The following is a 24,519-nucleotide window of genomic DNA, read 5'->3' as shown; positions in this document are numbered from 1 at the left end:
AAAAACTATCAGCGCAAACCTATTATATGTGATAAAATAACTCAACACCAATTCACTGTGCATAAATCAGGTGTGTGAACTTATAAATCAATAGTGGTGTCCGGCAGCATGCACCAATCGTGTTTCACAAATCACAATAAACTATAAATCATACAAAAATGTGATGCGCCAGAAATATAAAATCAAAAAGTAATGACAATAAATCATATCCAGTTCATAAGGCACATAGCAATGTGTGTGCTTCCAATAAAATGATATAAAGAGTGTCCCGTGTTCAGATGAAGAAAATCCAGTGATGAAAACAACTTGTAATCACCAATATAGTGAATCCCTCCACCAGGTGAATCAGCCTCTCACCTTTCTGAAGGACCCAAACGGGCCAGCAATCACATGTATCATTGATCAGACTTCCAGGAAAGAGCCACACTATATTGCACCTCGAGGGATCCCGGGACATATAGAAAACAAATGAAGAAATCTAGTGCTCTCCGCTTACTAATGAGGGTATGCTTTATTAGAGAAAGGCAGATCAACTCACATTTGTCGGGCACTCAGCTGTGCCTGCTGTATAATCGATGTCAGCGATCTGTTACCAGAGAGAGACTCTGCGTCGGCCACGCACGCTCCGCCCCCCTATACGCGTTACGTCGAGCGTAATGCTCCTTTGACTTCCTCGGTTTAACTACCGAGGAAGTCAAAGGAGCATTACGCTCGACGTAACGCGTATAGGGGGGCGGAGCGTGCGTGGCCGACGCAGAGTCTCTCTCTGGTAACAGATCGCTGACATCGATTATACAGCAGGCACAGCTGAGTGCCCGACAAATGTGAGTTGATCTGCCTTTCTCTAATAAAGCATACCCTCATTAGTAAGCGGAGAGCACTAGATTTCTTCATCTGTTTTCTATATGTCCCGGGATCCCTCGAGGTGCAATATAGTGTGGCTCTTTCCTGGAAGTCTGATCAATGATACATGTGATTGCTGGCCCGTTTGGGTCCTTCAGAAAGGTGAGAGGCTGATTCACCTGGTGGAGGGATTCACTATATTGGTGATTACAAGTTGTTTTCATCACTGGATTTTCTTCATCTGAACACGGGACACTCTTTATATCATTTTATTGGAAGCACACACATTGCTATGTGCCTTATGAACTGGATATGATTTATTGTCATCACTTTTTGATTTTATATTTCTGGCGCATCACATTTTTGTATGATTTATACTTCCCAAAGTCAGTCAGAAGAGAGCTTCAAGACCACTTGACTTAGTTCACAGTGACGTGTGTGGTCCCCTAAACCCACCTACACCTGGAGGCAAAAGGTACATAGTGACTTTCATAGACGACTATTCAAGATACACAGTCACCTACCTAATACAACACAAGAGTGAAGTTTTTGACAAATTACAAGACTATATAATAAAGACCAGTAACACGTTTCAGAGGAAGCCTCTCATACTTCGGAGTGACAATGGAGGTGAATTCACAGGATATAAGATACAAGAGTACTTAAAACAGAATGGAATAGAACATCAAAAGACAGTCCAATATACACCAGAACAAAATGGAGTAGCTGAAAGAAAGAACAGAACTCTGACTGAAATGATCAGATGTATGCTGACAGACTCTGAACTACCACAAAAATACTGGGGTGAAGCAGCTATGACAGCTACATATTAGCAGAACAGACTTCTTTCCAGAACAGTAGAGAAAACTCCATATGAACCTTGGCACAATGAGAAGCCAAATGTAAAACACCTAAGAGTTTTTGGATGCAAAGCATTTATCTACATACCTGAAGAAAAACGCACCAAACTCCAAAACAGAGCATTTGAAGGTATCTTCGTTGGATACAGTGACAATGTCAAAGGTTACAGAATCCTTGATCCCAAAACAGACAAGGTTACCGTTAGCAACAGCGTAACTTTTGTTGAAGATTTCAGAGACAATATAATGACAACAGTAGAAGCAAGAATAGAAGAGAAAACTGACATTGACCAGCCTATCTCTGTAACTTCTGAACAAACAGTTGAAGTGAGTGCAGACTCTACCAGTACTGAAGAGCAGACACAAGAAGCCTCAGACACAAAACCGAGACGTTCAACAAGAGAAAACAGAGGTAAACCACCTGTACATCTCTCATACAAAGCAAGTACTGCCAGTATCAACGAACCTGCAACCTGGGAAGAAATATCTCAGCTTTCAGAACAAGAAGCAAGTAAATGGATAAAGGCTGTTGATGAAGAGATAAAATCCATGCATGACACTAAAACATGGACACTTACAGAACTACCACCCGGAAGGAAAGCCATAGGCTGTAAATGGACTTTTAAAGTGAAATACAATGCAGATGGCACAATTGAGCGATACAAAGCAAGGCTAGTAGCCAAGGGCTATTCTCAAAAATACGGAGAGGACTATGACCAGTTGTCAAGCACACTACAATAAGGACTTTACTGACAATAGCCGTCACAAGGAAAATGCAAGTGAAACATTTTGATGTGAAAACCGCATTTCTACATGGCGAGCTAACAGAAGAGATTTACATGGAACAGCCGCCAGGGTTCAAAGATGAACAAAGGCCAGACCTAGTTTGCAAACTTTGCAGGAGTATATATGGTCTAAAGCAAGCAGCCAGAGCGTGGAATATAAAAATAATTGAAGTGCTTACACATCAAAACTTTGAGGAGTAAAGCAGACCCCTGCTTATACACAAAGAAATTGGCAGACAGATGGGTCTATATGCTTATGTGGATGATATCCTGATTTGCTTTGAGCAAGAAGGGGATGAAGTAGAAATACTAGAAAAACTAAATCAGAACTTCAACACCAAAGATCTTGGCAACATAAAGAATTACCTCGGCATCCAGATTGAGAGAGAGGAAGATGGCAGCTTTCTTCTGAACCAAAGACACAAAATACAAGAAATAATTGAAACATTTGGAATGGAAGACGCCAAACCAGTAAAGTCTCCTATGGAAACCAACTACCTAAAGGAGATGAATTGCCAAGATAGCCCATTACCTACTAATACTCAATACAGGAAGGCAATAGGAAAATTGCTATATCTTACCACTGCTACAAGGCCGGACATTGCAGCAACTGTTGGAATCCTATGCAGAAAGGTTTCAATGCCAAGTCAAAAGGACTGGAATGCTGTAAAGCGAATCTTAGCTATCTAAAAGGGACTTTGCACTACAAGTTAAAATTACCAGCGAGTGATGAAAGCACCTTAACAGGATATGTGGATGCTGACTGGGCAGGAGACACCAGCGACAGGAAATCTACCAGTGGATACTTATTTTTTCTGTCAGGAGGTGCCATCAGTTGGACTAGTAAAAAGCAACTCTCTGTTTCACTGTCGTCTACTGAAGCAGAATACGTTGCTGCAGCGCAGGCAAGCCAAGAAGTTAGATGGCTGAGACAGCTATTAACAGATTTGGGTCAACCACAGTTGGGACCAACAGAAATCTATGGGAAAAAAAGCAAAAGGTTGGGACTTTATATGAGAGACATGACAGTAACAAGGCTGGTAGGGCAAAAAAATTAACATTTATTGTTGTATACATATATCATCGGCGGGCTTTGGCGGAAGCAAGGCACACTCCTTTATACTCCATTCCTTGGTACTCACCTTCTCACACACCTCTTCCACCTTCACCACTTGTTTTGGATTATGTAACATTCCTTTATCCTCATCTACACTGCTGGTTTATCTTCAGGCTCTTGGTTAACTGGGGTCTTTCAACTTCACCTCCTTTCCTCTTTTTACTTTTGTACTCATTCCCTTGGCTTTCACATTTTCACCTTCTCATCCACACACATATTCTTCATATTCTTATTTAGTGGTTTTCCTTCCAAATTTCATGCATAATTTTCTTCACTCACTTCACAGTCATGTCCACACATTTAACCTTTTTTCAATTTTTTACTACATATTACTGCAAATACCATTATAGTTTTTACTGACATTATATAAATAATACTATGTGATTTCATATACTACATACTCTTCTACTCATTTGATACAGGTATATGCTACTACTTATATTACTGTAATTTCTTCAATCTACATTTTTTCCTGTGTGTGGCGCTATTCGCTCTTACCGCTGACCCTCTAGGTCCTCAGATCCCGTGGGAGGCATTTGGGTTTATGTCTCACCGTCATTGCCAGCTACTGCCGGGGCCACCATGTAAGTTGTGAGACTGTGGGGGTTTTTCCCTCCCTCTCCCTTCCCCTCTCAGCTTCTAACGACCATCATGTTATGCAATGTTTTTATACGCATTTTTTGTCTATAGATATGGATCATACACCTACTCTTGAAGAAGTGGCTATACTAGTCCACGAAACGCGTCAGTTACGGATGTTATGATTGTACTCAAACTACCTCTATGATTGTCTATTGCTATGCTGGTTCTTTCAAGCTGGCTTGGGGACCATTCATCATTTGTACTATTTCAGTTTTTTATATATACCATACATTATGTTTATCCTGTACATTATGATTATATGATATGATATATGTATACAACAATAAATGTTAATTTTTTTGCCCTACCAGCCTTGTTACTGTCATGTCTCATATAAAGTCCCAACCTTTTGCTTTTTCCAAATGAAATTAGGGATGGAGACGCACGGTCTATCCCACCATGCGCCTCAATTAAAGTCCCGCCCTCTCCCCCCCTTTCCCAATGAATTAGGGATGGACAGACATGACTCTAACTGACAGGTCCACACACCTCTGCTTATTGTGCATTGACTGTGTGCGATGGCTTATGTCCCTTAGCCTCATATACTGTGTCATAACAGATTTTCTCTGGACCAGTTGGGGGCTTTATGTACTTGAGTCACACGGACAGGCTGATTTATACAATCCTTATTACAGTGCGAACTTTTGCCACATTTTAGGCTTCAAACATAAAGATATAAAAAACTGTAATTTTTTTTGTGAAGAATCAACAACAAGTGGGACACAATCATGAAGTGGAACGAAATTTATTGGATATTTCAAACTTTGTTAACAAATAAAAAACTGAAAAATTGGGTGTGCAAAATTATTCAGCCTCTTTACTTTCAGTGCAGCAAACTCTCTCCAGAAGTTCAGTGAGGATCTCTGAATGATCCAATGTTGACCTAAATGACTAATGATGATAAATAGAATCCACCTGTGTGTAATCAAGTCTCCATATAAATTCACCTGCACTGTGATAGTCTCAGAGGTCCGTTTAAAGCGCAGAGAGCATCATGAAGAACAAGGAACACACCAGGCAGGTCTGAGATACTGTTATGGAGAAGTTTAAAGCCGGATTTGGATACAAAAAGATTTCCCAAGCTTTAAACATCCCAAGGAGCACTGTGCAAGCGATAATATTGAAATGGAAGGAGAATCAGACCACTGCAAATCTATGAAGACCTGGCCGTCCCTCTAAACTTTCAGCTCATACAAGGAGAAGACTGATCAGAGATGCAGCCAAGAGGCCCATGATCACTCTGGATGAACTGCAGAGATCTACAGCTGAGGTGGGAGACTCTGTCCATAGGACAACAATCAGTCGTATACTGCACAAATCTGGCCTTTATGGAAGAGTGGCAAGAAGAAAGCCATTTCTTAAAGATATCCATAAAAAGTGTCGTTTAAAGTTTGCCACAAGCCACCTGGGAGACACACCAAACATGTGGAAGAAGGTGCTCTGGTCAGATGAAAGCAAAATCAAACTTTTTGGCAACAATGCAAAACATTATGTTTGGCGTAAAAGCAACACAGCTCATCACTCTGAACACACCATCCCCCACTGTCAAACATGGTGGTGGCAGCATCATGGTTTGGGCCTGCTTTTCTTCAGCAGGGACAGGGAGGATGGTTAAAATTGATGGGAAGATGGATGGAGCCAAATACAGGACCATTCTGAAAGAAAACCTGATGGAGTCTGCAAAAGACCTGAGACTGGCACAGAGATTTGTCTTCCAACAAGACAATGATCCAAAACATAAAGCAAAATCTACAATGGAATGGTTCACAAATAAACTTATCCAGGTGTTAGAATGGCCAAGTCAAAGTCCAGACCTGAATCCAATCGAGAATCTGTGGAAAGAACTGAAAACTGCTGTTCACAAACACTCTCCATCCAACCTCACTGAGCTCGAGCTGTTTTGCAAGGAGGAATGGGCAAATATTTCAGTCTCTCGATGTGCAAAACTGATAGAGACATACCCCAAGCAACTTACAGCTGTAATCGCAGCAAAAGGTGGCACTACAAAGTATTAACTTAAGGGGGCTGAATAATTTTGCACGCCCAATTTTTCAGTTTTTTATTTGTTAAAAAAGTTTGAAATATCCAATAAATTTCGTTCCACTTAATGATTGTGTCCCACTTGTTGTTGATTCTTCAAAAAAAATTACAGTTTTATATTTTCATGTTTGAAGCCTGAAATGTGGCAAAAGGTCGAAAAGTTCAAGGGGGGCGAATACTTCGCAAGGCACTGTATGTCTGAGATATATGCAATAATTGGATATATGACTGTCACCAATTGCTGATTAGTGATTTGCTTTTGTTGTTTGGCATGGATGCTCCGACATTGCTGGCTGGCGTGGCTTTTTCCCTTGTCTTTCCCGGGAGCTGCGATGTGTGCTGTATGCCCTCCCCCTCTCCCTAGGCTCCTTTGAGTACGGGGGATCGGGTGGGCGGTGCCACCACGCATTGGCGCCACGTCCTGCGCCGGCGTGTGACGTCACTCTTGGCGCCGACACGCCGACGACTGTTTCACATCCCAGTGCATAAGAGGGAGCCCGCCAGACGGTCGGCACAGCCTGCCGTTCCCGCGGGTCCTCATATATATATGCACCGACGTGATGCTGGACGCCATTGGATCGGCGGTCTTTGGCGGAAGCAAGGCACACTCCTTTATACTCCATTCCTTGGTACTCACCTTCTCACACACCTCTTCCACCTTCACCACTTGTTTTGGATTATGTAACATTCCTTTATCCTCATCTACACTGCTGGTTTATCTTCAGGCTCTTGGTTAACTGGGGTCTTTCAACTTCACCTCCTTTCCTCTTTTTACTTTTGTACTCATTCCCTTGGCTTTCACATTTTCACCTTCTCATCCACACACATATTCTTCATATTCTTATTTAGTGGTTTTCCTTCCAAATTTCATGTATAATTTTCTTCACTCACTTCACAGTCATGTCCACACATTTTTTAACATTTTTTTAACCTTTTTTCAATTTTTTACTACATATTACTGCAAATACCATTATAGTTTTTACTGACATTATATAAATAATACTATATGATTTCATATACTACATATGACCGCTGAAAGACACTCAAGGCTTACAAAGAAGATGGGTTTAATAGACTAAGCCTTAGCTGTTGAGAAGTGGTGTTGGAGATACAACAGCTTTCAGCTTAGCAGATTACCAATTGCATTTCATAAATAGGACACTAGATGTCGCTAATGCTCAGTGATATACTATGCACTTTCTATGATGTGTAGTATTTCCTGTACACTGTACTGAACTTGTTGGTTATCTTTTCTTGTCTGTGTCTTCTCACCATGAGAAGGTGATATCTTTTGCCATCTGTGGTTATGTTCCAATAAAGAAGCCAGTTCCTGTTACTCCACAATGTCTGATCTGAATGGACTCCGCTGCACCCAGTGATCGCACTCTGCAACAGCATTAACTAGTCATTAGAAATATATATATCACCAGTGATAGATGTAGAGGTAGAACATTTACACAAAGCAAAGTTTATTTCATCGGTAGTCTATCACTTATCTGAACATGCTATATTATTGTTGTGCAACACTACTTGTGTTATTGGTATTATTTTTATGTTATGTTTTTTGGATATTGATTGAATGTTTCTTTACTCTTCGTGGTGAGTTTTGCTCCTGAAGAAGTGGCTTCACGAACATGCCGAGCTGATATTCCTATCACCACCATATAGCACTGCGACCACGCTGACCTGTTTATGTGGCCCTCAACCAATATTTCTATTGTCCTCCAGCATAAATCAGGTGGTCAACTTCTACCTGGATCACCAATATCTGTTATAGATTGAGGCTCCTGCAGCGTGGGTGTCCAAGTCTTAAGGCAATGATAGTGTAATGTTGACTTCATCTTAAGTGTTATCTTAAGTGTAAATCACCAGGCACAGTCTACCAAATATTGCCTGTAGCAAGTGTACTTTACACCAAACCTATATGTGAAGGCTGTCTACCTACCTTTGGTTTCCTGGAAAAACTCCAAAAGATGCTGGATTTCTTCATGTGTACGTTCCTCGAGGCTCCTTTTACCCATTCCAAAGTTGCGCAAGGTAGTCAAAGAGAATCGCCTGAGTTCCTTCCAGCGTTCACCATTGCTAAAGGCAATTCCTAGCACAAAGCAAAAAAATATTTGAGTCAACCCCAGCATTTATATCTAAATATTGCCTTTTCTTAAAGAACTCAAAGAGACAGGTAAACTTGCCCTTTGTAGCTGACCTGCTTAAATAATGTAAGCGACAAGTGACACAAAATGACATTTTTTTTTATTTTTTATCCACAAGTAAGCTCCACTAGGGGGGTGAAATGTGTCAGTGGAATTAGTGGGTTTGAGGGCCAGTGTCCATGCTGGAACTTGAACAAAAAAGTAGTTTTTAGCCCAAAGAAGAACAGGGTGCAGCCTCTTATGTGCTATGTAAGAAAGGAACAGCTTATTGTAAATATTATCATCAATGTAGCACAGTGGCTAAGTAGTTAGCACTTCTGCCTGGTAGCACTAGGATCATAAGTTCAAATCCCAACCAAAACACTACCTGCCTGGAGTTTGCATGTTCTCCCTGTGCATATGTGGGTTTCCTCCCACACTCTAATCTGCCCAGCAGCATCAGTTTATTTATGACAAAAAAAGTGACTTTTTATGTAAAATATTAATTTGAATGCATAGTGCTGAAGTATACCCAAATGCTTCCTGTTGGATGACATACCTAAGTTAAAAGGGGTTAATCTAGAAAACAATCAGAAATAAATAAATAAAATGTTTCTTGTATCACATTGTAATCAATATAAAAAAACAGAACAATTGCCTCATAAAAGAACTGACCGTATCCTTTGCTGGTAAGATCTACAATTGGGACCTCTGCTCTGCCGCTGAAGTTCTCTGCATGATCAACTAAAGCTTCCTTCACAGCTTCGTATCCGACCAGCACCACTGCCGGCAATGGCCCGATGTACAACGTGTAGACAGGTCCATACTTCTTACTGAGCTGGAAGAGGGCAAAAGTTAGATACACATCTATTTACCATGCTAATTTTGAAAACGTTGTATTGTGTATGAAGATATCTGTCTACAAATAGAATCTTTAAAATGCTATGCAAAATGTTTGCTTTTACAGCTGAACAGTATTCAAGTGGTTAACATAATTTAATATTAATATTGGTTTACCAAAATATCATCACTTGGGAATATAGGAGTTTAACCCATCAAATGTTTGGTGGTGGCTCCACTGGCTTCTGATCACCCAACAAATACAATTCAGAATGCTAACCATAACATACAAAGCCATTGACACCTATACTCGGTCTCCAGCTAGATTACCAACCTCATCTCAAAATATCAATCACACTATTCTTTCCCTCCAAGACCTCTCAATATCTTGCTCTGTCTCCTCCTCCCATGCTCAGCTCGAGAACTGCTCCAGAGCCTTCCCCATTCTCTGGAACTCCCTATCCCAATCTGTCTGGAAAGCCTCGTACACACGCAACGATTGTTGGCCGTGAATTTTCGGCCAACGTCCGATCGGCCGATTGTAGTCTTGTTAGTATGATGCTTCCGACAACCGACTCCGACTTTTTGGCCGAACAAAATCTGGTGTGCATGCTATAACATTTTTGTTGGCCGTCAACAGAACGGCCGATTTTCCGTCAGTCAGTACAGATTTCGGCAGACAAAATCAGATGAGCAAGACTGGGCATGCTCAGAGAAGAAAAAACACACGGAAAGTAAACCATCACATGACATCACTTCTGAAGTTGGTTTTTGTTGGCCGAGAAAATTCGTGTGCAGTCTAGAGCACATTTCAACCAACACAACACTGGACAAAAGACGGCCGATCGGTCGGCCGATAATGGTTGCGTGTGTACGAGGCTTAACTATCTTCTCTGTCCACCTTAGGTAATCCTTGAAGACTCATCTCTTCTGGGAAGTCTATCCTGCCTACACCTAAAAATTGTACGTTTACTTTCTCCATCAGTTCATCCTCAATATTAATGACTTGCATCTTTTGCTCTACACTTTGGATTGCAAGTTCTCACCAGCTGTTCTCCAAACCCTCCTGTATTGAATTGTATTGTAACTGAACTATCTTTGTTTATTTTGTAAAAGCTGTTGAAGCTATATAAATCCTGTATAATAATAAATTAATAACAATAATAGTGTCTAATGAGGTCTGAAGGTGCACAACGAATATTGCTATTGTCTCACTGTTGGTTGGAAATACTTATTGGTCAAATCTCCCTGGTAGTGGGCTCAATCCTTTACTCTAAATACTCTAAAATTTAGAGGAGTGATAGATCATAGTAGTGTGCATTTGCCACTGTGACCACCAAAGAAGGATTGTTTTAGGCTGTGCCTTGTGAATGGCTAAGCTGAGCGAGGGGGCGAAGACACAACACCAGAACTGTTGTCTGCAGCACTATTTTGATGTGGCGGGAAGCCGGAAGTATGGCTCTTACTATTTAAAGGGGAGCTTATAAACACAATAAAGAAGAACACTTGGCACATTTAATGTAGGCCATAAAAATATTAAAAAGGTAAATAAAAGAAACCCATAAAAACCATTGGACCTTGGTTTTATTATTAGAATTGGTCAGCAATCATATAATGCTCAATGAAATGTCAAATGAACCTGAACAGTCACCTTGATATAGGTTTCCAAATTTAATAATGAAGGGTAAAGCTTTTATTGAATGTTCAAGCAAGAGGTGCAATTTTACAATCAAAATAAGATCAGTTATTACTGTTACAATAACTCCTAAACGGTAGTAAATTTAGTCACAAGAGGAAGTTACAGAGATAATCACTTTATGTAACATGTACAAAAGCCAGCTTCGGAACTGTGTCAGTCATATCCCTCTCTATGTGATAATAGTTGCTGAGCTTTCTACATAGCTGAGCAATAAAAAGTATTGAATAACACATCTGTAAGGTCATCTAATCATGTGTTGCTACGTTTAGCACCCATTCTTTTTCAAAGCCTATATTTAGAACAGTTCCGGTTTTAGATTGATTGTGGACAAACCAGATCTAATCAATCATTTTCAGAGGACACCTATTACACAGAACAAAGATGCAAACAATATTGCTGGATAGAGATAGAGATAGATATAGATATAGATATAGATATATATATTATATAAACACACACACACACACACAGTATCTCACAAAAAGTGAGTAAACCCCACAATTTTTTTACATATTGTATTATATCTTTTCTTGTGACAACACTGAAGAATATACTCAAAATAACTCAACATACAGCCATTAATGTCTAAACCGCTGGCAACAAAAGTGAATATGTCCAAATTAGCCATTTTCCCTCATGTGACTCAGTGTTACAAGGTCTCAGGTGTGAATGGGGAGCATGCATTTGTGTTAAATTTGGTGTTATCGCTCACTCTCTCATACTGGTCACTGGAAGTTCAACATGGCAACTCATGGCAAAGAACTCTCTGAGGATCGGAAAAAAATAATTGTTTCTTTAAATAAAGATGGCTTAGGCTATAAGAAGACTGCCAAGACTCTGAAACTGAGCCAAAACCATACAGCATTTTAACAGGACAGGTTCCACTCAGAACAGCAATATCTCTCCTGCGCTCAAGTGGTATGCGGGAAGGATGAATCTTCTAGGCGGTTTTATGAAACAAATAAGGTGGTCTTGCTGCCCCCCTCAGGACCAAGGGTATCCAAAAGGCACTACAAGAAAACAAGAGAAGGGCGCACCGACCTTGTGCATTACCACTTAAAAGTTTATCAAAAGCAAAGAAGGGTAGCGTACAATATACTCATACACAAACTTAGCATATGAACAAGCATATAGGAAATGGGCACCGCTCGCTTCCAGGACACTTCTCTACTGCTGGATAGCGTGATGACGTCCTCAAAACCTGATCAGGTTTTGAGGACGCCATCACGCTATCCAACAGTAGAGAAGTGTCCTGGAAGCGAGCGGTGCCCATTTCCTATATGCTTGTTCATATGCTACATTTGTGAGTATATTGTACGTTACCCTTCTTTGCTTTTAATAAACTTTTGTGGTAATGCACAAGGTCAGTGCGCCCTTCTCTTGTTGTTTTCCACTCAGAACAGGCCTCGCCACGGTTGACCAAAGAAGTTGAGTGTATGTGCTCAGCGTCAAATCCAGAGGTTGTCTTTGGGAAATTGATGTATGAGTGCTGCCAGCATTACTGCAGAGGTTGAAGGGTGGGGGGGGGTCAGCCTGTCAGTGCGAAGACCATACACCACACACTGCATCAAATTGGTCTGCATGGCTGTCGTCAAAGAAGGAAGACTAAAGATGATGCACACGAAAGCCTGCAGACAGTTTGCTAAAGACAAGCAGACTAATGACATGGATTACTGGAACCATGTCCTGTGGTCTGATGTGACCAAGATAAATGTATTTGGTTCAGTTGGTGTCAAGCGTGTGTGGCGGCAACCAGGTGAGTACAAAGACAAACGTGTCTTGCCTACATTCAAGCATAGGAAAGAAACTCACTGCAATGATTAAGCACACATTGTAGTGTGTGAAACGCGTCTACCTTGCCACTATTTGTCACATTGGGATGTCTAGTCAATAAATCTGGATTTTGACCTCATCTGAAGAGCAGCAGTTCCTTTTTTCTTTACATTCAAGTATGGTGGTGGGAGTGTCATGGTCTGGGGCTGCATGAGTGCTGCCAGCACTGGAGAGCTACAGTTCATTGAGGGAACCATGAATGCCAACATGTACTGTGACCTACTGAAGCAGAGCATGATCCCCCACCACCATACTTGATTGTAGGCAAGACACACTTGTACACTTGTCTTTGTACTTCTCACCTGGTTGCCGCCACACATGCTTGACACCATCTGAACCAAATAAGTTTATCTTGGTCTGATCAGACCACAGGACATTGTTCCAGTAATCCGTGTCTTTAGTCTGATTGTCTTCAACAAACTATTTGTGGGTTTCTTTTGCATCATCTTTAGAAGAGGCTTCCTTCTGGGACGACAGCCATGCAGACCAATTTGATGCAGTGTGCGGAGTATGGTCTGAGCACTGACAGGCTGACCCCCCACCCCTTCAACCTCTGCAGCAATGCTGGCAACACTTAGACGTCTATTTCCCAAAGACAACCTCTGGATATTACGCTGAGCATGTACGTTTCTTTGGTTGACCATGGCGAGGCCTGTCCTGAGGGGACCCTGTCCTGTTAAATCAGGGATCCTCAAACTACGGCCCTCCAGCTGTTGCAGAACTACACATCCCATGAGGCATTGTAAAACTCTGACATTCACAGACCTGACTAGGCATAATGGGAATTGTAGTTCCTGAACAACTGGAGGGCCATAGTTTGAAGACCCCTGTGTTAAACGCTGTATGGTCTTGGCCACCGTGCTGCAGCTCAGGGTCTTGGCAATCTTCTTCTAGCCTAGGCCATCTTTATGTAGAGCAACAATTCTTTTTTCAGATCCTTAGAGAGTTATTTGCTATAAAGGTGTCATCTTGAACTTCTAGTGACCAGTATGAGAGAGTGAGAGCGATAACACCAAAAATTTAACACACCTGCTGCCCATTCACACTTGAGACCTTGTAACACTAATGAGTCACATGACACCGGGGAGGGAAAATGGCTAATTGGGCCCAATTTGGACACTTTCACTTAGGGGGTTTACTCACTTTTGTTGCCAGCGGTTTAGACATTAATGGCTGTGCGCTGAGTTATTTTGATGGGACAGCAAATTCACACTGTTATACAAGCTGTACACTTTATTTTACATTGTAGCAAAGTGTAATTTCTTCAATGGTTGTCACATGAAAAGATATAATAAATATTTACAAAAATATGATGTGTGTACTCACTTTTGTGAGACATTTATATATATATATATATATATATATATATATATATATATATATATATATATATATATATATACACACACATACATATACACATACATATACACACACACACACACACACACTAGTAATTAAGCCCGTTAAATTAACGGGCACTAGAACATATGTGGTCAAACATTTGTAAAAACAGACTTGTTCCAGTAAGGCGTACTTTGCTACTAAAGTCAGTTTGCTTATAAATGTCCTTTTAATAGCGTGTCTATGTTCTGCGATTTTTTTTTTTTTTTACAGTAATGCACCTACAGTCTCAGATTTCATTCAGGCGTGTTTTGCGTCTGCAGTCTATTTGCAAATGTCCCGTTCAAAACGTGTCTTTACTTTCCATTTTTTTGTAAGGTTTCGCAATCACACTCGCAGATTTTCTGTAGGCGTACTTTGCTACTAAAGTCAATTTGCTTATAAATGTCCCTTTAATAGCGTGTCTAATTTGCGTTTCTTTTTTTTCTTTTACAGTAATGCACTTACAGTGGTAGATTTCAATCAGGCCATGTCCCTTTAACAGCGTTTCTACAGTCGCAGATTTGCTTTGCTGAGTGTGACAGGTTTTTTCCTCTGTTTAAATGATCCTTTTCCTGACAGCAACAGCTTTTTTCCTTTAAAAATTAATCATGGCTCTATTCACTTTTTTCACCACAATAATTAGTCAAAGGGTTTGCCAAGTATAAGTTTCCTCATGCAATGTCCTTTTAATATCTTTAAGTCTCTCCCTCATCAGCTTCCTTGTCCGACCTGTCACGCACTGTGCACTGCGTCCCTGTTGCTCTAGCAATCCAATCTAGTGTCCCCATCGGAGTGCCTCCTTACATCAGTGTCCCCATCGGAGTTCCTCCTTACATCAGTGTCCCCATCGGAGTGCCTCCTTACATCAGTGTCCCCATCGGAGTGCCTCCTTACATCAGTGTCCCCATCGGAGTGCCTCCTTACATCAGTGTCCCCATCGGAGTGCCTCCTTACATCAGTGTCCCCATCGGAGTGCTCCCTTACATCAGTGTACCCATCGGAGTTCCTCCTTACATCAGTGTCCCCATCGGAGTGCTCCCTTACATCAGTGTCCGCATCGGAGTGCCCCCTTACATCAGTGTCCCCATCGGAGTGCTCCCTTACATCAGTGTCCCCATCGGAGTGCCTCCTTACATCAGTGTCCCCATCGGAGTGCCTCCTTACATCAGTGTCCCCATCGGAGTGCTCCCTTACATCAGTGTACCCATCGGAGTTCCTCCTTACATCAGTGTCCCCATCGGAGTGCTCCCTTACATCAGTGTCCGCATCGGAGTGCCCCCTTACATCAGTGTCCCCATCGGAGTGCTCCCTTACATCAGTGTCCCCATCGGAGTGCCTCCTTACATCAGTGTCCCCATCGGAGTGCCTCCTTACATCAGTGTCCCCATCGGAGTGCTCCCTTACATCAGTGTACCCATCGGAGTTCCTCCTTACATCAGTGTCCCCATCGGAGTGCTCCCTTACATCAGTGTCCGCATCGGAGTGCCCCCTTACATCAGTGTCCCCATCGGAGTGCTCCCTTACATCAGTGTCCCCATCGGAGTGCTCCCTTACATCAGTGTACCCATCGAATTGCTCCCTTACATCAGTGTCCCCACTGGAGAGTGCTCCCTTACATCAGTGTCCCCATCGGAGTGCCTCCTTACATCAGTGTCCCCACTGGAGAGTGCTCCCTTACATCAGTGTCCCCACTGGAGAGTGCTTCCTTACATCAGTGTCCCCACTGGAGAGTGCTCCCTTACATCAGTGTCCCCACTGGAGAGTACTCCCTTACATCAGTGTCCCCATCGGAGTGCTCCCTTACATCAGTGTCCCCATCGGAGTGCCTCCTTACATCAGTGTCCCCACTGGAGAGTGCTAACTTACATCAGTGACCCCATCGGAGTGCTCCCTTACATCAGTGTCCCCATCGGAGTGCTCCCTTACATCAGTGTCTCCATCGGAGTGCCTCCTTACATCAGTGTCCCCATCGGAGTGCTCCCTTACATCAGTGTCCCCATCGGAGTGCCTCCTTACATCAGTGTCCCTTTCTGTGTCTAGGTCAGAGTTCCCCTGTATGAGCCCCGGTTAAAGTGCCCCTGGTCAGAGTCCCCCTTTAATAATGCTGTCGGAGTCCCCCTTTAATAATGCCGTCGGAGTCCCCCTTTAATGTGCCCCGATAAGAGCTGTGTTTGTGTTCTCCAATCAGACAATATTCCCATATATATGTATATAATAAATATATATAAAACGTCAGCTTCACAGAGTAATGAGACGCCTCCTACTCTCTCTCTCTCTCTACTTATCTGCTATGTAACCCTGATGGTGTACACAGAGCCTACGTGTGCTACTGAGCAGAGAACCTTTTGAGCATCAGATCAGCCCCAGTTCTTGCACCTTCACACCTCAGATCAGCCCAACTCCTGCCACTATTGGTGTGCTGTGGTGTGCCTTGCTTCCATCATGTGTCACGTACTGTTGAGAAGGGATATATGCAGAAGGAGATTAGGCCTCATGGTCTTTTGGGAGTCGAGAGAGAGACCATACATATTGAGATGTAGTCAATTTGCCAAGAGTGGGCCAACCTCATAGTGAGACCCTGATATGGGCCAAAGGATTGAATCATTACTATACATTTATTGGGAACAAGCACAACTAAAAAAAAAGGTATGCCTGCCGCAGCCACAGAACTTAAAACAAGAAGGGATAATGCCAAGCCTCTTTGGAATGTTGCACTGTTCTGTGATTAGCAACTAATGAACTGTTTGTACATTTGGTGAAGTACCAATGTTTGGTTTGATTTTCTTGATGAAGAGAAAGACTATGCCTCTACAGTGTATACATGAGCTAAGGTACAAAGTTCCAGTCACAAAAGGTAAATACAGAGATAATCACTATGTAAAACTAATAAAAAGGGTCAGACAGTCATATCACTTTTTATGTGATAATAATTGCTGAGCTTTCTACATAGCTGAGCAATAAAAAAAATATGAATTAAGAATTAGTTATACGTTTACTATATCTGCCAGGTAATCTGATCAAGTGCTGCTATATTTAGCAGTCATTCTTTTTCTAAGCCTATAGTTAGAACAGTTCCGGTTCTAGTCATCGCCTGAGGACAGCTATTGCACAGAAAGAAGATGTAAAACAATATTGCTGGAATCTATACAGAGCATATCAACATGTGAATGAAAAATCAAGTTTCAAAGATGTAGTAAGAATATAAAGGGTACCTAGTATGCCAATAAAAAGCTAGGAGAGGAAAAAGTTTAAAAAACTATTTTGAGGTCTACAGAATATCCACCCAGTAACAGAGTTTTCATAGGTAGGGTAGTATGGCATGGGACTGGGAGTGGATGTGTCCTTATTTTAGGGCTTGGTACGAAACCCTCCTAGAGACCTGGTATGGAACCTTGGTGTTTGAGGCCTCATGGAGTAGGTGTGGTGACTCCCCTCTTAGCCTTTAGGCTTAACATTGCAAGGTGTAGAAATGGGAGAATAGCTGGTGTAGAGAAATCAGCGCTCAATGCTATTCTCCTCAAAAGGACTCTGTAGTCAGTGCTGGGTCAGGTGCCACTCGCAAGTGAAAAGGACATTGTCGTTCCAAATGTGGGGCCTGAAAAGTAATTTGGCTTCTGACCATATCAGTTATCGTACAATATCAACAGCATCCAGTTCTCCTTTACCAACACGTATAATTTGATTGATGCTTAGACTTGGAGACATTCATATGTAACACTGCCCCCTAGGGAGCTGCTGAGATATACACTCCTTGGATTCCCCTGGGTTACCCTAAGCAACAGTCTCTAGAAACCTATCTCTCTATGTTTTTTTGTGTTTTTTTATTGGAACTTGGATTGGAGAAGTGCTGAGTGGGATACTCCAACTTGAACTATGCACAATTTCTGAGGACAATTGACTGTAGAATGCGACAAGGCAGCTGCTTAACTTTGCCACTGAAGTGAAGATAAAGAATATGTACTCTCGTTTAGGTCACTCTTCAGGGTCTAACTTGGCACCTCCTTTCTCACTGATTGTGTGCGCTGACCTTCTGTCCACGGACACCCTACTGGAGTGGTCCCCTTCCTAGGCAGACCCCCGGCAAGCTCCTTGGTACTCACGGACACGGTTTTTCCCAAGACCGCTCTGCTTCCAACTCCACTTGTCAGCTACTGGACCCCTTGGCTCAGCACCACACTCTGACTCACTAGGTTGACTGCCTGTGACCACCTTCCATGCAGGGCAGGAGGAGAGACAGCCGTCACCCTCCTCCTGGGACCTGGTTTCCCACCCAAAGACTCCCTGTCACATGTGCCCCTGGCTTTTATGACATATCCCAGAATGCACCACTCTGTGTCAGCCCACTGGGACATCCACAAAAGCCTGTGTGTCACTGGCTGGGTTTCCTCCACTGTCCAACAGGCTTCCCTATTGGATACAGTGGGGAAACTCCCTCAGCCCAGATGAATCCCTCACTGGACACATGCAACAGGCATATCTACAGATCAGGCTCCCCTGTGAAGCAGGCAGAGCAAACTATTTTTTTTCCTAGCACCTACCTTGGAGGGTGCTACACATTTTAATCAGAGTATAGCATCAAGTCAATTAAACTCCTGGGATATTGATCTAGTCAGTTAAGTAGCAGAGAGGGTTGGTAATCAGTTTCAGCTGCTTTAGTGTTAATGAACTTAACAGTTGAACTAGATGGGCAACAATGAGACAACCTCTAAAACAGGAATGGTTTTACAGGTGGAGGCCACTGACATTTGTTCCCTACTCATCTTTTCTACCTGTTCTGGCTGGGGTCAATGTCACTACTGGTAGCATGAGGCGATACCTGAACCCGATAGAGGTTGAACAGGCAGTCCAACTCCTCCAGGATGGCACATCAATATGTGCCATTGCCAGAAGGTCTCAAGAGCATGGAGGAGATTCCAGGAGACAGGCAGCTACTCTTGGAGAGCTGGACAGGGCCATAGAAGATCCTTAACAAATCAGCAGGACTGGTATCTGCTCCTTTGTGCAAGGAGGAACAGGATGGGCACTGTCAGAGCCCTACAATATTACCATCAGGCCACTGGTGTGAATGTCGCCTGACGTCCTCTGGTGGGCCCTGTCCCCACTGCCCGGTACCGTGGTGCTTGATTGGCATTTGCCATTGAATACTAGAATTAGCAGGTCCGCCACTGGCATCCTGTGTTTTTAACAGATGAGAGCAGGTTCACCCTGAGCACATGTAAAAGACATGAAAGTGTCTGGAGAAGCCGTAGAGAATGTTATGCTGCCTGTAACGTCATTCAGCATGACTGGTTTGGTGGTGGATCAATGATGATCTGGGGAGGCATATCCATGGAGGTATGCACAGACCTCTATAGGCTTGACAATGGCACCCTGACTGCCATTAGGTATCAGTATGAAATCGTTGGACCCATTGTCAGACCCTACGCTGGTGCAGTGGATCCTGGGTTCTTCCTGGTGCACGACAATGCTCAGTCTCATGTAGTGAGAGTATGCAGCCAGTTCCTGGAGGATGAAGGAATTGATACCATTGAATGGTCCCCACATTTGCCTGACCTAAATTCAATAGAAAAGGTTGCACCTCAGTCTGTTCAGGGCTTCAGTGATGCCCTGTTCCAGATCTGGGTGGAAACACCCCAGGACACCAAATAAAATAAGAGAGATCCCCCTGAGGAAGACACATAGTCCCTGTGTCATCAGGGGTAGGGGAGGGAGCCAAGTCTATGGCGGTGAAAACAGTATCTTACAGCAAGAGGAACGCTGTCACACATCAGCGCAGCAATGGGTTTTTCATCAAAACAGTCGTTTGTGGATCAACAAATTGCACACCCTGCCTGAATAGACTGTTGCACTTAAGCACCAGATACATGCGAGTGTTTTAATGTGTTTTAATAAATGACATGTTCATCAAACTTTATTTCCACCACGGGTTTGTGCTTTTTTTCCTATGTATGTGAGCTGCTGAGCTCATTATCCCAGATTGGGAGCCTGAACCTTGGAGGAAACCATCCACCCTTTCCCTTTTGGGAGTTTTATGCTGTTATTGACCAAGCTTAATTGCAAGGTCACACTCCATAAGGTGAGCACATCTGACAAACCGATCTACAAAATTCAGTTTACGGATTGTCAATTTGTTATGTGAGCACTGGTAATTGGGACCGTTATCAATATATTTACAGATTTGTATATATTAATTTTATTTATATATTTTTTTGATGTTTTATTATACAATTGATATTGTACTATATATGCACTTTATCATGGATATATGCAGGTTTTTATATTTTCAAACATTGAATTTAATTTATCTTTGGGCAGCACTTATACACTTTATCACCCCAGGACACCATCTGTCGTCTCATTGGGATCGTGCCCCGACATTGTCATGCATACATACATACAAGCACGTGGGGGCCATACAAACAACTGAGTACCATTTTGTGTTGCTGCAATTAAATTTCAACAAAATGGACTAACCTGCTGCATCATTTTTTCCCTTTGATTTAGGGGTGTTTTTGAATTCAGCCCTCTGTAGGTTGATAATTTTCATTTCCATCAAACGATGTGGCATCCTAACACCCAGTCCATATCAGTATAGCTATCCAGCATGAGATTTTTCCCCATTGAGATCTGATGTGTGTTTTCTTTTTTTTTAAATATTTTTTATTTAATTTTTCAAGGTAATAACCGTAACGTAAGGTAGCATAGTAATGCAATACAATATAAGGTATTGGGGGGGGGGGGGGGTAAGAGGAGGGAGGGGGGGGAAGAATCCGTCATGAACATAATAGGTAAGACCTAAACACAATATGCAGAAATAACGTAGCATACAGATAATAAGTGATGTACATTTTCCTTTCATAGGGTGGGTTGGATGTGAGGTATTCAGAAACCATCGATTTTTCTGTCCAACCTGAGTATAGATGTGGTGAGGGGGGAAAAGAGAAGAGGGAGCAGGAGTCCCTCACGTGCAGGCTGCCCTGTTGGGTCTCCAGCCCACACGTAAGAGCATCCCGCGTGTATGGATAGAGGTTGGCTACTCTGATTTCCAGAATTCCCATTGATGGTCAAATTTCTTTAGAAAGAGAGCATTGATGGCTATAGATCTTTCAAATTGGTGGTTTGTGTGTAACAGTGAGAGGACTTCCTGCAGGGTTGGGGGTGTGGTAGTTTTGCATTTTCTCAGGATTAAAAGCCGGATTGCTATTAGTAAGTAGAAGAGCCAGCGCTGGGTTAGGGGTTATAATGCAACCCGTTTGGGATGCATTGTACTTGAAAGCATTGTTCCATAGGCTCTTCAGGGAAGGACACTCCCAGAGGATGTGGATAAGGGTGCCTGTGTGACCACATTCCTCGCCAACATAGGAGGGAATATGCATTTGAGAAGCCCGCCAAAACGATAGGGCATGTAATACCATCTGTTTATGATCTTCATTGCCATTTCCCAGTGGGTATGTTTATGCACAATTCTTAGTGCCGTTTGCCACTGGGGAATGGAGTAAGTTGTGCCCAGGTCAATTTCCCATTTAAACATAGGGGGGGTTTTCAGGAAAATGGTGTTATCTAGGAGAATGTTGTAGTAGAAGGATAGACCTTGGGCTTTGGTATGCAATTAGTATATTGATCCCATATCCTTTTGTCAACCAACAGGTCTCTGAGTGGGCGCTCAGATAAGAAGTGGCGGATACGGATGATGGTGAAGTGTAGCGAAGGTTATATGTCAGCATGAGAGTAGAGCTGGGTAGCACTTTGCCATCTCGGAAAAATCGTGAGACGTCTGTTATATTCCATTTATGAAGTGACTTAGTTGGAAGGTCAGGGGTATGTGTGCTCAGTAAGGATACTGGTACAGCTGTGTGTTGCAGGATATTAAGAGCATATTGGGGTAGGGTAGGCCTACGCCAAGCTCATATGGTTGCTTGCATGGGGAGGGTGAATGTCTTCAGGTCCCAGTTAAGCCATCTGTCACTAATGAGGAGTAAGCGTAGATCCCTAGTGGGAGCCACTCTGGTTTCTAAGTCCACCCATAGAGGAGGAGATAAACTGTGTATCCACTTTTGTGTTTGGGATAAATTAGTTGCCCAGTAGTAAGAATGGATATCGGGTACTCCTGCCCCTCCCAGCTGTTTACGTTTGTGAAGAACAGAAGCTGCACACCTTGCCCGTTTACCCTCCCAGAGGAATTTGTGGAGTGATTTAGTTAGCAATGAAAGGCTAGTAAATGGGAATGGTATTGGTAGGTTCCTGAAAAGATAAAGAATTTGGGGTAGGATGAACATTTTATAGGCCGCCAGGCGCCCACACCATGCAAGTTCAGCCTGTCCAATGTGTTTCATTTCGGAATTTGTTTTTTTGAGGATCTGGTTTAGGTTAGTGGGAAGTAGTAACTCTGATTTGGCTGTGATATCTATGCCGAGATAGTGGATGCTATCTGAGGTCCATGGGATAGGGATGGTCCTCTGCAAGTGAGATCTGGTGGTTACTCCTACTCCTAGATCTAAAATGGAGGAGTTAGTCGCATTTAACCTGTAGTATGAAACCTTGCTGAAGTTTTGTAGAGTATGGTATGCTGCCGGTATTGATTGGGAGGGGTTGGTCATGAGGATAATGTCATTCGCAAACAAATTAATTTTGTGATGTGTATCTGAGATGAAGAATCCTGTTATGGTGGAGTCAGTACGTATAGTTTCTGCTAGGGGTTCAATGATTAGGTTTAATAGGGATGGAGAGAGTGGGCAACCTTGCCTAGTGCTATTTGTTATGAAAAAAGGCTTTGAAAGGACACCAGAGGTGCATACTTGGGCTGAAGGGTTGGAATATAGTGCTGAGATAGCCGATAATATGGGACCTGAGAAGCAGAATTTCCTCAGGGTGGAATGCATATACTGTATCCCCAATGGACCCTATCAAAGGCTTTCTCCGCATCTATAGTTAGGAGAACTGATGGTAATTTTGAGTGGCGTAGTTGGTAATGTCTATGACCCGTCTAGTGGCATCTGAAGTATGACGGCCCGGCATAAACCCCATTTGATCACGTTTAATAAGATCGGGTAATACTGATTGTATACGCTTGGCTATAACTTTTGCGAAGATTTTGGCATCTGAATTTAGGAGATATATCGGGCGAAAATTGGCAGGGGTCGTGGGGTCTTTACCCGTTTTGGGAAGTGTAGTGATATACGCTCTTAGCATGTCTGGTGGTAGGGAGCTGGCTGATGACGCTTTTGCGAATACCTCAGATAGGTGGGGGGCCAGGGTAGGAGTAAACAGCTGGTAGTACTCGTTCGTGAGCCCGTCTGGGCCAGGGGATTTACCTTTAGGCAAGGATTTGATGCTATCGGTTATTTCCTTTGGAGTAATGGGAAGGTTCAAAGATTGGAGCTGGGAGTCTGTAAGGACAGGTAGATGTATGGAACTTAAAAAATTGTTTATGGTTTGTTCTGTGGGCTGGTGTTTGTCAGGGCAGTCTCTCAGATTGTATAAAGAGGCATAGAAATCAGCGAAAGTGTCAGCTATTTCCTGAGGGTGAGATATCCTGTGTTGTGAGGATGCGGTTAACAGGAAGGGAATTCTAGACCTAGCCTATTTCTGTTTAACCCTGGAGGCCAGATGTTTACCAGCCTTATTGGCTTGTGTATAGTGGTTTTTCTTAAGATTATTAAGGTATTTATCGGATTGTTCCAATAATAACAGGCGAAGGTCCTGCCGCAAATGTAACAGTGTAGAGGAGTCCGCATCTGAGGGGGAATGTTTATGCTTCACTCTAGGGTGTGTATTTGGGATAAGAGAGTGTGCATTTTGGCCTGGCGCCATTTTTTGGCCCTGGCTTGTTGCTGGATGCACACCCCTCTAGTGAAGGCTTTATGTGCACCCCACAGCACCCAGGGGTCGTCTACAGAGGGGGTGTTAATGTCGAAGAATTCACCAAGATTTTTGCTGATGTGCGCATAGGAAGTGGGGTCTTGCAGGGTCCTGTTGTCACAGTGCCAGAGAAAAGCTGTTCGAACAGGTGCTCCCTCCTCGATAGTCAGTTCAACCGCTGTATGATCGGACCATGTAATATCTCTGACTACCGAGGATGAAGACTTCTCCAGGAGGCGCAAATCTGTGACAAATAGAGATCTATGCGAGAATATGAGCGGTGTCGATTGGAAAAGAAAGTATAGTCCCTCTCGGATGCGTGCAGACATCTCCAAACATCAAATAAACATGCAGTGCGTAATAAATTACCCAAAGATATTTGTCAGCCCCCGGATGGACATGAGGAGTCCAACCTTGGGTCGACAACAAGATTAAAGTCCCCACATAGGAGCAAGTGCCCATACTTGACCCGAGATACTTGCTTGAT

The 24,519-nt window shown here is 42.8% G+C and overlaps 1 protein-coding gene across 1 annotated transcript in view; it reads right to left on the bottom strand.

Annotated features, from left to right (window-relative positions):
* LOC309560470 (uncharacterized protein) overlaps positions 1-24,519 on the bottom strand; it is a 257,648-nt gene that overhangs the window by 40,097 nt on the left and 193,032 nt on the right. Inside the window, exons 12-13 of the mRNA XM_082264103.1 lie at positions 9,092-9,254; positions 8,233-8,382 (exon numbers count right to left, since the gene is read on the bottom strand). Coding sequence (XP_082120229.1) covers positions 8,233-8,382; positions 9,092-9,254 — 313 coding nt within the window. The remainder of the gene's footprint in view (positions 1-8,232; positions 8,383-9,091; positions 9,255-24,519) is intronic.

Source organism: Pelophylax lessonae (assembly GCF_965119305.1).
Source record: "Pelophylax lessonae genome assembly, chromosome: 7".
NCBI lineage: Eukaryota > Metazoa > Chordata > Amphibia > Anura > Ranidae > Pelophylax > Pelophylax lessonae.
The sequence above is the reverse complement of the archived record's forward strand: the minus strand, read 5'-3'. Positions and strand labels throughout refer to the sequence as shown.